At 40.0% G+C, this 14729-nt stretch overlaps 1 protein-coding gene across 3 annotated transcripts in view; it reads right to left on the bottom strand.

Annotated features, from left to right (window-relative positions):
- LOC108707306 (FYN-binding protein 1) overlaps positions 1-14729 on the bottom strand; it is an 82749-nt gene that overhangs the window by 46785 nt on the left and 21235 nt on the right. For all 3 annotated transcript variants that reach the window (XM_041580583.1, XM_041580584.1, XM_041580585.1), the window contains exon 2: positions 11120-12203. In XM_041580583.1, coding sequence (XP_041436517.1) covers positions 11120-12203 — 1084 coding nt within the window. The remainder of the gene's footprint in view (positions 1-11119; positions 12204-14729) is intronic.

Raw genomic sequence — 14729 nt, 5'->3', positions numbered from 1 at the left:
ACGCAACTGTGCCAATTCAATATAGGCGTTCTGCAGAGCATTACACATGTAACAAATAGAATGTATTTCATTAGATATTGTCAGCTGTTCCCACAGAGAGAAGTAACCACAGACAGAGACTGTCAGACAACCACAGTATCTAATAAGATGTTCCGTCCCATGGACGCAGCTTCAACAGTTGCTTAATCATCTCAGATATTCAACCATAATTGTCTAACAGACACAGTTTTCAATGAACATGTGTTGGGCTGAGATAATGGGATTATTTAACAAAGAGACACAACTTTCACATTTGTGTAATGCTGGCAACACAAAGGCAATAGGCAGGAGTGGAAGCTTGTTCAGTTTCTAGCTATGTCATTGTTCAATGTTATTCAACCAGAGGATTATTAGATATATCTCTCACAAAAGTGGGATCACCTGACTATAGCTGGGAAGGGTGGAAGCTACAACATGGAGCTGGTCACTGCTCCTGTATAACTATAACAAACAAGGGAAAGTTGTGCTCAGGTGATCCCACTGGTGTCAAATAAAAGGACAGCCAAGTTTGGGAGTTTTACTTTGAAAGCAGCTAGTAAGTTGCAGGTAAAACTTAGTCCCTTTGTAAAATGTATAATGAAGCAATAGAATTCTTAATGAATCAGATGAAAATTAAGCGTAGGACTGGCCAGATATGGGATGACTTTGACGTAGTTGGCCAGCTTAAATATATTGCAATATATGGACAAACAATCCCTGTTTTGTTTAAAGGGTAAGGCATTTTTTAGTAGCAGTATGCACAAAATATATTGATAATGGGTTGAGTGCAGAGGAATCTTGTATTTGTCTATATGTATTTTGTGTTCACAGCCTCATTGCACCCCCGCCTAATGGTTTTAAAAATTAGCGGTGAGCACAACTTTCCCTTGTTTGTTATAGTCATACTGCAATGCAACCTGAGGTAAAGGTACATGACATAAGACAGGGTTTACTACCATTTAAAAAGTTATATTAAAGGGGAACTAAAGGGAACAAAAACACATATTGAGCTTTTTGGAAAGTAAACATAATTTCAAGCAACTTTGCAATATACATCAATTAAAAAATATGCAGACTTTTCATGATTTTTAATGGTTTATGACAGTTCCCTAAGCCTAGCCCCCTGCTCTCCTGCTGATCTGTCTGACTACTTTGCTGAGCTGTCTGACTACTGTTACTTTTTATCAACAGCCATCTGTCCTCAGCCTACATCCTCCAAACCCCACTATTCCCTGCACACGTGATTTCAATAAGGAAAGGAACATCCCAGTGCAATGCATTGTGGGTTATGTAGTTCCTGCATGATGTCTGTAAGCTGTGGAGAAGTTGTTACAATTTGTAACATCAGTGTTTAGACCCTCCTTCCCTGCCAGGATTTCAAATGATGCAAAAAGAAAAGAACTGTTAAACAGCTGGATTTCAGCCTAGAAAGTTTTTTCATACTTTTTGAAAAAAACAGGTAACTGTGATGGGTATATTAGGGGTTTCTGTGTTATGTGGGCCTCTTTATCACATTTTGGTTGGAAGCCAGAGTTCCCCTTTAAATACAGTTATCAAAGGGGATCTAAACCTTGAAAAATTAATTAGTATTAACTTATTTGTGGTCCTATGAGCACATTTTAAATTTTAAGTTGTTTTTAAGTTGAACGCATAGTTTAACTCAACAGCTTTTGGAAGGGCAACAATGGCAGTAACCATGTCTATTCACTTTCTGAACACAGATGAACCTTGGATTGTTGACTCTCAGTTGAGTCACCAGAAATAGAAAATCAATGTCAATTGCAAAAGTGCTAAAAGAAGATCCCTAATAAGTAGACATCAATTTATTTTTTTGAGGTTTAGATCCATTTTACACTTGGATAATGTCCCTTTTAATCTATATCTCTCAGGTTTCAGTGGTGAGAAGCAATATGGACCTCAATGTTAGAGTCCTGTGTGGAACCAATTTGTTAAACCAAAACCTGACCCGCACCGGGACCCCCATCCGCATATTTACCCGCTACCCGACCCGCAAGTACCTTATCCGCAAACCCGATCTCGCTGAACATCAAGAAACAGGAAATGCTGTCATTGTAATCCGGAAGTGACATCATTGGAAGTAGGCGTGATCAGAAAAAAAGGAGTAAAACTCGCTATTGAGAAGACCCGTGACCCGAACCACGACCCACAAACCCGGAGAACCAACGACCAGCGGCTATACCTGCTCCCAGGGTCGGACTGGCGCAGTCGGGCCCACCGGGTTGTGAACCTCGGGGGCCCCGTGCGCATGCGCAAAAACGAGTGCGCATGCGCGAACGTGAGCCCCAATGCGCATGCGCGAATGTCAGCCCCAACGCGTGCATGCGCAACAGCGCCGAAAAACTTTTACTGCCGTTCGGGGGCCAATCTAGGACCGGGACTGGGCCGGCGGGGGCCCAAGTGGGCCGGGGCCCACCGGGTTTTTTCCCGGTTTCCCGCCGGCCCAGTCCGACACTGCCTGCTCCCGAAACTTCTACCTGCAACCCACAGGGTACAGCATCTTTTTGTGGGTAACCGGCGGGTGTCCACGGGTACCCGACCCGCTGCAGGATTCTACCTAAAGTGTTCCATAGGTAATATTTGGCGTACATGTTCTAGAATGTTCTAGAATGACAAGTCCCAGCTTCTGTTCATTGGCTGAACTGAGAGGATGATGCTAGAAGTTGCAGCTCCCCAACATATGGAGACCCAAATGTCACTGATACTGGAGAAGGAGGATAATGGATAGACCATTCTATATGTGAAATCAGTAATAACAGTACTTGTGGGAAGGCAGTATTAAGGAGCAAAATCAGTAAGTGACAGTGAAGCCAGTAAAGTCAATAACAGCTGCCCACGTTAACTCAAAATTACAATATCTCAAGCACAGCCAAGATAATTGCCCACACTCTTATTATTTTCCACCCAGATTACTGCAACAATCCGCATAGACACATCACTAGACTAATCCATTTATCTATGGGGCTGATTCACTAACTTCGAGTGAAGGATTCGAAGGTAAAAAACTTCGAATTTCGAAGTTTTTTTTTGGGCTACTTCGACCATCGAATGGGCTACTTCGACTACGACTTCGATTCGAACTAAAAATCATTCGACAATTCGACCATTCGATAGTCAAAGTACTGACTGTCTCTTTAAAAAAAACTTCGACCCCCTAGTTCGCCATATAAAAGCTACCGAAGTCAATGTTAGCCTATGGGGAAGGTCCCCATAGGCTTGGCTAACTTTTTTGATCGAAGGATATTTCTTCGATCTTTGGATTAAAATCCTTCGAATCGTTCGATTTTATCGTTCGATCAAAGGAATTATCCTTCAATCGTTTGATCGAACTATTTGCGCTAAATCCTTCGACTTCGATATTCGAAGTCGAAGGATTTTAATTCCTAGTCGAATATCGAGGGTTAATTAACCCTCGATATTCGACCCTTAGTGAATCGGCCCCTTATTGTTCCATTACATTTCTGTAATACTTTCAGGTGCCCCCCTGTTTTCTTTCAAATTTAAATCCAGCCGTTAATACTTATATACAGGACCTTTAACAATAAACCCTCCCCTCACATGATTCTATTAATCTATTTAATATGAGCTATCAGGTCAGCATACTATAAGCAATCATCACCAGTTCTCACATATCAGTTTTTTCTCATCCCTTTAGAATACAAACTCTTTTTAAGAGGATCCTCTGAACAGAATGTTTCATTCAATATCCCTGATATGTTCATTCATTGTAAGACTTCAATTGTAAAGAACTAACATTCTTAAACAGGAAATATTCCATGAATACGCACCCTATGAAATATATTTATTGTATATTATATATATTTTATTCCCTACACATGTTAAGAAAAATTAAAAAAATGGATGATAAGTAAACCCAATATATCTATGTGCTGTATTTACAATTTAAACAGTTTCTGAAACACAGAGGGGCAGATTCATCACGGGTCGATTTTCGAGGGTTAATAAACCCTCGAATTCGACTCTCGAAGTTCGAGGGTTTATTCGAATTCGAAGGATTTAGCGCCAATGCTTCGATCGAATAAAAATCGATCGATCGATAAAATCCTTCGAATCGAACGATTCAAACGATTTAAAGCGATCGATCAAGGGATTTTTATTCGATCAAAAAACGGTTAGAAAAGTGCTGGGAGGGACACCTCGGTAGGTTTATAAGTGGCGAAGTATGAAGTTGAAGTATTTTTTAAAGAGACAGTACTTCGACTATCGAATGGTCGAATAGTCGAAAGATTTTTACTTAGAATCGTTCGAAATCATTCGATTCGATCAAATTTGATCGAATTTGACCAATTCGATGGTCGAAGTACCAAAAAAATACTTTGAAATTCAAATTTTTTTCCATTCGAATTCTTCACTCGAGCTTAGTAAATGTGCCCCAAAAGGGTCACCAGAAATGCCACCCAAAGCCTAAAATACACACAATACTTGTTTCTGTGCACATATTGGGAAGTTTATAAACAGAGAAGTGCTTGCCAGTTACACATTAGTGCAATCAGAAGGGGAAGTGCAGCACGAAACATCAAAATGAAGATAAAAGGACCTCTTTTAAAGAAAATGTGCTCTATATTTTACAAAATGGAATAAAAGGAAAAAAATATATCTGTCCTTGCTGTTACTTAAAGTGACAACCAGCGCTTTAATGGCTGCTATGTGTGATAATGCGCACTTTGTAGCCATTAGAATTGGTTGAGTTCCATAGAACAGTTATAGCAGTAAGATGCTCCTGTTAACAGCACAGGATAAAAATGCTTTAAAAAGCCTGTAATATAATAGAAAATAGATATTATATTCCCACTTTGTATCTGCTATTTCCCTTGTTAGATTTTTATTTTTTTCTGAGACAACCGTGTAAAGTGTGGATCAAATACTACTAAAGTGTTCTCAATTCTACGGCTGCTCGTTTGACCACTGCTATTAAGTAAAGGCTGATCAAAACCCATGGGTTACTGCAGATCTCTTCCCAGAGTAGCAATGGGAAACATTATAACCACCCTATCCTTCTGACAGTAAATTTTCCAGTTCAGTACAATAGGGGGAATTATCACAGGAAAGGGTTTCCCAAAGTTTTTTACCCATGAGTCACATTTAGATGTAAAAAGAGTTGGGGAGAAATAAAAGCATGAAAAATGCAAAATAAAGGCTGTGATTGGTTATTTGGTTACCCCTATGTGGACTGACAGCCTACAGGAGTCTCTATTTGGCAGTACACCTGTTTTTTATGCAACAAAAACAAGCCTGAAATTCAGAAATAAGCTCCTGATTTGAGGCCACTGGGAGCAACATCCAAGGGGTTGGTGAGAAACTTGTTGCTCTGGAACCACTGGTTGAGGATCACTGGTAAAGGATAACACTCAATGATATTAGAGAAATTGTATCCTTTAAGGGGTTGTTCACCTTTAAATTAACTCTTAATATGATATACAGAGTAATATTCTGAGACAATTTGCAATTGGTGTTCATTTTTTATTATCTGTGGTTTTTGAATTATTTAGCTTTTTATTCAGCAGTTCTCCAGTTTGCAATTTCAGCAATTTGGTTGCTAGGGTTCGAACTACCCCAGCAACCACACATTGATGTGAATAAGAGACTGGGCTATGGATAGGAGAGGCCTGAATAGAAAGATGAGGAATAAAAAGTAGCAAAAACAATACATTTGTAGCCTCATAGAGCATTTGTTTATTTAGATGGGGTCACTGACCCCCATTTGAAAGCTGGAAAGAGTCAGAAGAAGAAGGAAAATAAACCAAAAACGATAAAAGATAAAAAAATGAAGACCAATTAAAAAGCTTCTTAGAATTAGCCATTCTATTACATACTGAAAGTTAACTTAAAGGTGAACCACCCCTTTAATGATAGTCCATATATCAAACTAGCTGGTTATAGGTTGATCACCTTTTTCAAGTGCCAAAACCGAGCGGTAGTGGTGAAATCTCCAGTGCTAACGTTTAGGGAAAGCTTATAATCACATCTGATGAATTTTCCAATAATTAGTTATTAGATGCATCGTGACTGTGATAACATACGAACTAACCAATCCCAATAAGTTTACTGATAGACTACCACCAAACACACCTATCACCAGTGTCGGACTGGCCCACAGGGATACCAGGAAAAGTCCCGGTGGGCCCAGGTGTCAGTGGTCCCTCATGCTGCTAAACATTTGGCGTTTTTCATGGCCATTCCCTATTTCTATGAGAACAAAGAGGCTAAATAGATTGAATAATAGATTATAGTATGTAAAGAAAAGAGACTAGGAGAATAGAGCTGAAAAGCAGGAAGTAGTGTCCTGACTGACATGTTATACATCAAATCACTCCAGCCTTTATACATTACATTTTTGGCTAAATAACTATATTAGAAACATTTTTTATTTTGCACAGCCTGTCTATTTACCCAGTTTTTATTTTTACACTGAACAATTCCTTTAAAGTGGGATTATGTTTAAAAGTTGTAACTGTTAAATATATTTAAAAGAAATGTTTTTAACCATGTGAGGAATAACAAACAAGGGAAAGTGGTGCTCACCACTATTTTTTAAAACCATTAGGCGGGGGTGCATTGAGGCTGTGACCACAAAATACATATAGACAAATACAAGAGTCCTCTGAACTGTATTTGTCTATATGTTTAACCATTTGAGGGACATGCCACGTTTGTTTTAGGGTGGGCTCATGTCTAGGACATTAGAGGATCTATTTTGTCTTTTTTTTTTGCTTCCTTCCTTGGACATTTGTAATAATAATTGGCCACTTCCAGCATTTGCACCAACATCTCTAATAAAGACGTATATATGACCTATATGTACCCTCTATCCCTATTCATAGTAACATAGTAAGTTAGGTTGAAAAAAGACACACGTCCATCAAGTTCAACCTTTTGATTTTTTTTTTAACCTGCCTATCTGCCAGTTGATCCAAGGGAAGGCAAAAAAAACCCCATCTGAAGACTCAGAGGAGGAAAAAATTCCTTCCTGACTCCAAAATGGCAATCGGACTAGTTTAAATTGATTTAAGCGTAAAAGTGTTAACGAAGTCTCGCTAGGCAGAAAGTAATGTGAGTGAACGTTAGCTATGAGATGCACGTTTGCCGAGACGTAACTTCACATTTTGATCAATAAGTGTAATCGATGCAAAATAATGTCTGACAAAGTTGCACGAAGTATGGCAAAATTCGCCTTTTAGTAAGTTTCCCCCTTAAAGTGCAGAACCCATACTGTGCCTCAGAAATGATGACCAGAGACCGACCTACAACTGACATTTTTGGGGCTGTTCATATATTTGTTTTGCTACCAGAATCAACGTATAGAGGGTATAAGAGTAAAAAACCTAGGAGTAATATTGCGTATACAGCCTTGTGTTTAGCCTTCTAAACACTGACACACGACAAATAAAAGTCTGAACGAACGTTTATTGGGGCTAAGATGTTTTCCGATTCTGGAAGTAATGAAGGTCGAATTTTAATCTTCACTCCTTTTGGTTAATAAAACCCTAAAATGGGTGAAATCTTTAGATCTGTATGAACTTTTCGACTGTATCTAAAGGTTGTATTGCTTGGTTTCTTGCCTATCAGTTGGTCCTATTCATACCAAACCTAAAGAGTGAGGATATCACGAAAGTGGGTTTGTTATAGATCGATTGGAGTAGCGACTGGGTGTTGCCGTGATGCATTGGAACGTTACTCCTGCCTGAAATGTGGGCTATATTTCTGAATGATTAAAAATTAAGAAAAAAAAGATTGCAGAGCAACAAAATTCAGAATAACCATTAAAAACATCATTTTACACTTGAGACATTTACCTAAGGACATTTAAGGGTAGAGAAACACGGGAAGATTCAAGGAGATTTAGTCGCTCGGCGACTAATCGCCTCTTCTTCGGGCGACTAATCTCCCCGAAAAAGCCTTAATGCCAGCTTGAATCTAAATCACCGGTGGGACGGCACTCATAGCGATTCGCTTTAAGTCACCCGAAGTTTCTTCGTGAGGCAACTTTGGGTGACTTTGGAAAACGAAGCTCGCTGAGTGCCATCCCGCCAGTGATTTCGATTCTAGCCGGCAGGAAGGCTTTTCGCCCGAAGAAGATGTGGTTTGTCTCTGGGCGACTAAATCTCCACGAATCTTAGCATTTGCCATTACCCTTAGGGCAATTCGATTTTCGCAGTAGCCCGAAGTTGCCTCACAAGGAAACTTCGGGCGACTTTGGAAATCGTATCGTCATGAGTTCATTAGCGCAGGCGATTCTTCAATGAAGCAGGCGGAAGGCTGACGGAAGGCATTTGGTGGAGATTGTCGCCCCGCAGAAGAGGCAATTAGTCGCTGGGCGACTAAACCTCCCCAAATCTGCTGGTCTGCTTCGACCCTAAGGCTGCAGTGTGGCAAGAGATTCCAAGAATACATTGACAGGAAATGTGGAAATGTGGCAGAGAGATAACACTGACTCTGTCCTTAAAGTAAATGTTAACCCTCAAAACAAATGAATGTAATGAGAGCTCTTCTAAGCACGTTTGCAGTTTTCATTATTTCTTTTAGTTTTCAAAGACTGCATCCCCATCCCAACATTAATTGGTAAAGTGGATGTGCTCCCATCGACATTATTTTGGTGCCATCCCAACATTGGCCAGAGGCGTAACAGAATAGTCGCGGGGCACCCTACGAAGGGACATTTGTGACTGGTGAAACCTACTGGTGTGGTCGGTGTTCTTTGTTACACCAGGAACTAAAGTTTCTTCTTATCAATATCAGAACAAACCAAGGTTATAAAAACCTAATAACCAGTAGCCATGCAGGATTCTGCTATCAGCCAGCTTCCTCTGAAGCTTCTTCTTCTGAATTTCAGACCAGTAACACAGACACACCTAAATGATTATATGCGCCCAGATAACTCTAAGCACAGAGGTTTTTGACTGAAAAGCCTCCTGGGTAGGTAAGTGCCACAAACAGGCTGTAAAAGAAAAGGGGCTTTTGAAACCTAAATAAAACAAATAGGTGCTCAGCCTTCAAAGTCAGATTTGTATTAACCAAAAGAGAAAGCAACACATCGTCTGATCCAGCTCAGGAGATTATGGTAATGTTTTGGGGGCACAAATAAATGTACATATAGGGAACGATCTATAGCCTACTGTTAAACATAAATACATCACCATGGGGCAGATTTATAGAAGGTCGAGGTGAATTTTGGAATTTCAAGCAATTTTTTTGTGTATTTCGACTAGGGAATATTCCAAATTCGATTCGAATTTGAAAAAAATTCAAAAATTCGAATATCGAAAACGATCATGTACTGTCTGAAAAATCAAAGTTTTTTTGGGGGAAAAACGTTGAATCGAATTCGATCGAATACGCCATCCCTGTACGATTTGAATTCGGCCAAATACAGACCTATTCGATTGAAAACTGACCTATTCGACCCAAAAAATTGACTTAATTTCGGTTGGTCATTTTGAATTCGAATTTCTAAGTTTTTTAAATTCGTCCCTTGATAAATATTCCTCTAAGGGTTCTTCAATCATATAGATCCTGGGTATGTATGTATATACCCTTATTGTTGGATTATGTTATATCATACCTCATTTGTACAAGGACCTTGAACAGTAACAAATTTTGACGCCGGCCGTCTAATCTCCCCCCGAATCTAAACGTGTACCTTGACCCTAAAACTGGTGTATTTGCTTCAGAAACACTACCATTGTTTATATAAATAAGCTGCTGTGTAGCAATGGGGGCAGCCATTCAAAGCAGAAAAGACTCAGGTTACACAGCAGATAACAGATAAGCTCTGTAGAACATAATGGTGTTATCTGTTATCCACTATTTAACCTGTGCCATATAGACTTTTTTCAATTTCCGCCATTGCTACACAACAGCTTGTTTACATGAACTATAGTAGTGTTTCTGAAGTAAACAGATCAGTTTTACCAGTGCAGGGCAACAATTATATTGTTATATTACTTTAAAAAACTGTTTTGGTGTTACTGTTCCTTTAAGGCAGGTAGGCACTACTCTGTTAGTTTTATAAAGCCCGAAATTTCTGCTTGACGACAGATGTTCGTAAAGATGGGGCTTCAAACAATGAGCAAGGTTAGGGTCTACGTTTGAAGTGAGACAGAATTTAAATCAAGGATATCACACTTTGCCCACAGTGTACTTTCCTATAACAATTCAACTGCATTTTGGCCAGGCTGCTGCTATACTCGGTGCTCTTAGTTTCAGCCACATAGATCTCATTAACTGTGTTCGGATCCAGTATGACAGGGATCCCCAAGCTTTACCCGTGAGCCACATTCAAATGTAAAAAGAGTTGAGGGAGCAACACAAGCATGAAAAATGTTCCTATGGGTTCCAAATGAGGGATATGATTGGCCATTTGGTCCCTATATGGACTGTCAGCCTATAGGAGCCTCTGCCTGGCTTTTATGCAACCAAAACTTGCCTGGAATTCAAAAATAAGCCCCTGCTTTTGGGGCCACTGGAAGCAACATAACCAATAGGTTTGTGAGCAACACGTAGCACATAAGCCACTTGTTGGGGATCACTGCAGTCTGATAATAACCAATGGCACAGGGGTTGAATCCTGCTGAATGTGGATGAATATGCAAGATGCATCTTTTACAGAATGGGGACTCTCTATTTTCTAATGGCCTGCTGCAACCATATCATCTGGTTCTCTCAATGGGTGCAACTAAACGAATTGGATCAGAATGAGGAAATTAGCCGCACACTAGTAGTTGCAACCAAAAGTGAAAAATGTATTTAGCCCTCCAAAATGCAAGGCAGGCAATGTTTCGGACCCCACTTGGCCCTTTTTCAAGTCTATACACCGTACTCGTATAGGCTTGAACAAGGTCCGAAAGGTCCTGTCTCCAGTTGCAGGCTGGAGCACCTACCATCACAATGGATGATTATCATACCTGTATGGGTAAGAGCACTCTAATTATCTATTGCATTGTAAACTAATTGGATCAACCAAATGTTCAACTGAATGGGATCACACTCACACCAGTCTGAACAATAAATATACAGTATTTGGCAATCTGCATGTTCAACATACACACTGGAAACGTATACTTACCAGCCCATTTAGGACTCTTAAATTGCTCCAAGTTTACATTAGGGGGTCTTGTTGGCTTCTGAGGAGGAGGTCCCAACTTAAACAATGGCGGTAGAGGTCTTCTCTTGGGTTCTGAGGAGGGATCTTTCTGCTCCTTTAATTTGTCCAGGGAACTGGCTGTAAATGTTGTCTGCACTTTTGGAAACTTGGTCACAGTTGGTACGGAGCTACCATTTTGGTTGGCCTTGAAAAACTCTTTTGCTGATATATTTGGCTTTGGTCCTCCAGTAGGCTCCTCCTTGGCTTGCTTTAGAAACGGACTTTGGATTGGTTTAGGTGCAGTGGATCTTAAAGCCACTCCAGGGAAAGGCTGGGAAACAGAACTTGGTGGTTCACTGGTTTCTGGGGGATCCTTTGTTTGCTTCAGTGGCTTGTTTTCCTGTGGAGTTGAGTTTTTGGGCACAAAGGCATTTTTATTGTTCTCAAAAGATGTTGGGACAGAAGTTCCAGAGGATCTTGTTGCTAAAGGTTTTTTGGGGAATTGAGGTTTTGAATCACTTTCTGAGGCCATGTTAAAGTTTTTCAAAGCAGAAGGCTTGGGAAAAGCAGGTTTTTCATTATTTTCTTTGTGCTGTGGCTGTGGGGATGGCCTGAACCCTTCTGCCTTTGACCCCTGCGGAGAACTGGCACCGAGGGAGGGCTTATTACCTAACGGCCTGGGAGTTGGCCCTTTTGGCTCTTCTTTTTGTTGATCGAAAGTACGAAATCCAGCTGGCCTTGAGTACGGAGCTTTTGCACCCGCTTCATTGTTGCCGTTGTGAAAAGACCCAAGAGTTCGATTGACTCCTACACTGGGTTTTGAAAAAGGAGTTTTCGTGTCTTCTGTCACTGGTTTGAATCCTGGTTTAGTTAATGGAGGTTTCTTGGGGATTATCCCTGAAGGCCCTGTACCTCCTGGAGGAGAATTGGAGAATTTCTCAAATCCTGCCATTTTGGCTTGTATCCCCTTTAAAGCAGGTGCTTCTGGGGACTTCACTGGGCTCTCCATGGTACTGGGTGCCGAATTAAACCGTGCAGCGAGCGACCTCACATTGGTGTTTGTATCCTACAAGCAAGAACGAAAGAGAGAGAGAAAGAGAGTTGAGTTGAAGTGAGAAATCTTGCAGTGAACACATACATGGCTTTTCAAAGGTTTCCTGGTTTGAGGCTTAGAGCCGAGCTGATTGGATAGGCGTGAGGGTTGCATATATCTTTCCTGTATGTCTAAACAATGTCACTTTCTTACTCTTTTACTGTTTGTTGCTTCTTTTCATCTGATGTCTTACTGCTGCCACTAATGACACTGCTCTTAATAAACATCATTAATGAGGGTTGTGTGTATTTTCCTTGCGATGTGTTAAAAATGTATTGGTTTTAATTTATAAACTTTTTGTTTTCTGCATATTTTTCTTTTGTTAGAGGGTTTTTTGTTGTACCAACTGACCAAAATACTGCAGGCTGAAAAAAGCCAGCCACCGATTGGTTGCTATGAGTTACTGCCCAGGTGCAAATTTGCCCAGTGCTTATTAATCAGTAAGTTAGGTTGAAAAAAGACACACGTCCATCAAGTTCAACCTATTAAGTCTATACTGTATATAACCTGTCTAACTGCCAGTTGATCTAGAGGAAGGCAAAAAAAAAAATGCATTTAAAGCCTCTCCAATTTGCCTCAAAGGGGAAAAAATGTCTTCCTAACTCTAAGATGGCAATTGGACCACTCTCTGGTAGTGATGAGCGAATTTGTCCCGTTTCGATTCGCCGAAAAATTTGTGATTTGCCTGCAAAATTTGCAAATTTCCCGCAAAATTTGCAAAACGATGGCGTCAATTTCGAAAAGGTGTCAAAATCGACAAATTCGAGTGGTGTGGTTAGATATAATAAAAATCAAAGGGGCGACTCATTTATTTATTTTCTATTAATATAAGTTATTTATTAAAGCTCAGAGAAGCCCAACGCGTTTCGTATAAGATTATACTTCATAAGGGACATGCCCCTAACAACACGGCTAATCGAAATTTATAAAGGGTAATACACCATTGGCTCTTTTCTGTATATAACCAGGGAGTAGTGATGGGCGAATTTATTCGGCAGGTGATAATTAGCGGCGAATTTCTGCGTTTTGCTGTTGCCGAATAAATTTGCGAATTTGCCAAGAAAATTCACCCGCCAACAATTCCGTTGACGGCGACAAATAAACGCATGCCCATTAACTTTAATGCACGTCAAATTGTCGCCGGCATCGATTTTGACACCTTTTCAAATTGACGCCAGCGCAAATGTCGTGGGAAATTCACAATTATTGTGGGAAATTTGCAAATTTCGCTGGAAATTCACACATTTTTCGGCAAATCGAAACGGGACAAATTCGCTCATCATTGCCAGAGAGTGGTCCAATTGGCATCTTAGAGTTAGGAAGAAATTTTTTCCCCTTTGAAGCAAATTGGAGAGGTTTTTTTTTGCCTTCCTCTGGATCAACTAGCAGTTAGACAGGTTATATACAGTATAGACTTAATAGGTTGAACTTGATGGACGTGTGTCTTTTTTCAGGCTAACTTACTGATTTATAAGCACTGGGCAAATTTGCACCTGGGCAGTAACTCATAGCAACCAATCGGTGGCTGTCTTTTTTCAGCCTGCTGCAAGTTGACTAATGAAAGCAACCCTTTGATTGGTTGGTGCCAATGGGTTACTAACAAGGTGCAAATTTGCCCCGTGTTTATAAATGAGAGCCACTGTGTATCTATGTATCTCTGTATAACCAATTTGCATTAGCTTTTATTTAGATGGGAAGTGTACACCTATTAACATATAAACAAAATGGTCCACTGGAGAGCAAAGTCGGGAAAAAGTAGTTTTTTAGTTTTATTTGAGATGCATAGTGTGGTGTTTATACAAATGGCCTGTAGATGTCACTGTGCTCAGACTTATCTGTGCATACTTCCTGGCTTAAAAGTGAAAGTGAAAGTTACTGCTGTGTAATGGCTGCAAGACTCTGCTTATAAATCAATGTTATACTCTACTCATCCTCGGCTACCCAAACATAACACATAGCACTACATATTTTCCTCTGGTGCAATTTTCTAATAGATACACCTTTATACACATGTGTTCAACATCAGCAAAAAAAGTAGGACTTGAAAATGTATTCTGCCCACTTTTTTGATTAAAAAAACAAACAAAACGTCAACAGATTATTGTAATGTTTTATTGTAATGTTTTTACATTTACTACCTCCCTCCTCTGTAACCAGGAGAAGTTGTTTTAAGAGAGAAAAATGTTCAAAAAAGACATTTTCTAACTGCAGCCAATGTCTCTGGCTTACAGATAAGGAAGAGGCCATTATATAGGATTGATTTGTGAACTGTTCATTTGATTATTTACTCTGCCCTCATCCCACCGTTGCTCTGAAGGACTAGGATGCAGCAAAATAAAATCACTTTCACTGTTAGCCCAGTTATGAGCAAGATATAACAAAAACATTCCCAGATACTATTTCTTCATTAAAACAACAGAATTATCTTGAACAGGGGGTAAACTACACCTTTAAGACAGAGCCACGTGGAGATTCTGGGTGATTCAGTCACCAGGAGAC

The sequence above is a fragment of the Xenopus laevis genome, chromosome 1S (assembly GCF_017654675.1).
Source record: "Xenopus laevis strain J_2021 chromosome 1S, Xenopus_laevis_v10.1, whole genome shotgun sequence".
NCBI lineage: Eukaryota > Metazoa > Chordata > Amphibia > Anura > Pipidae > Xenopus > Xenopus laevis.
Note: the sequence above shows the minus strand (reverse complement) of the source record. Positions and strands in the feature narration are given on the sequence as shown.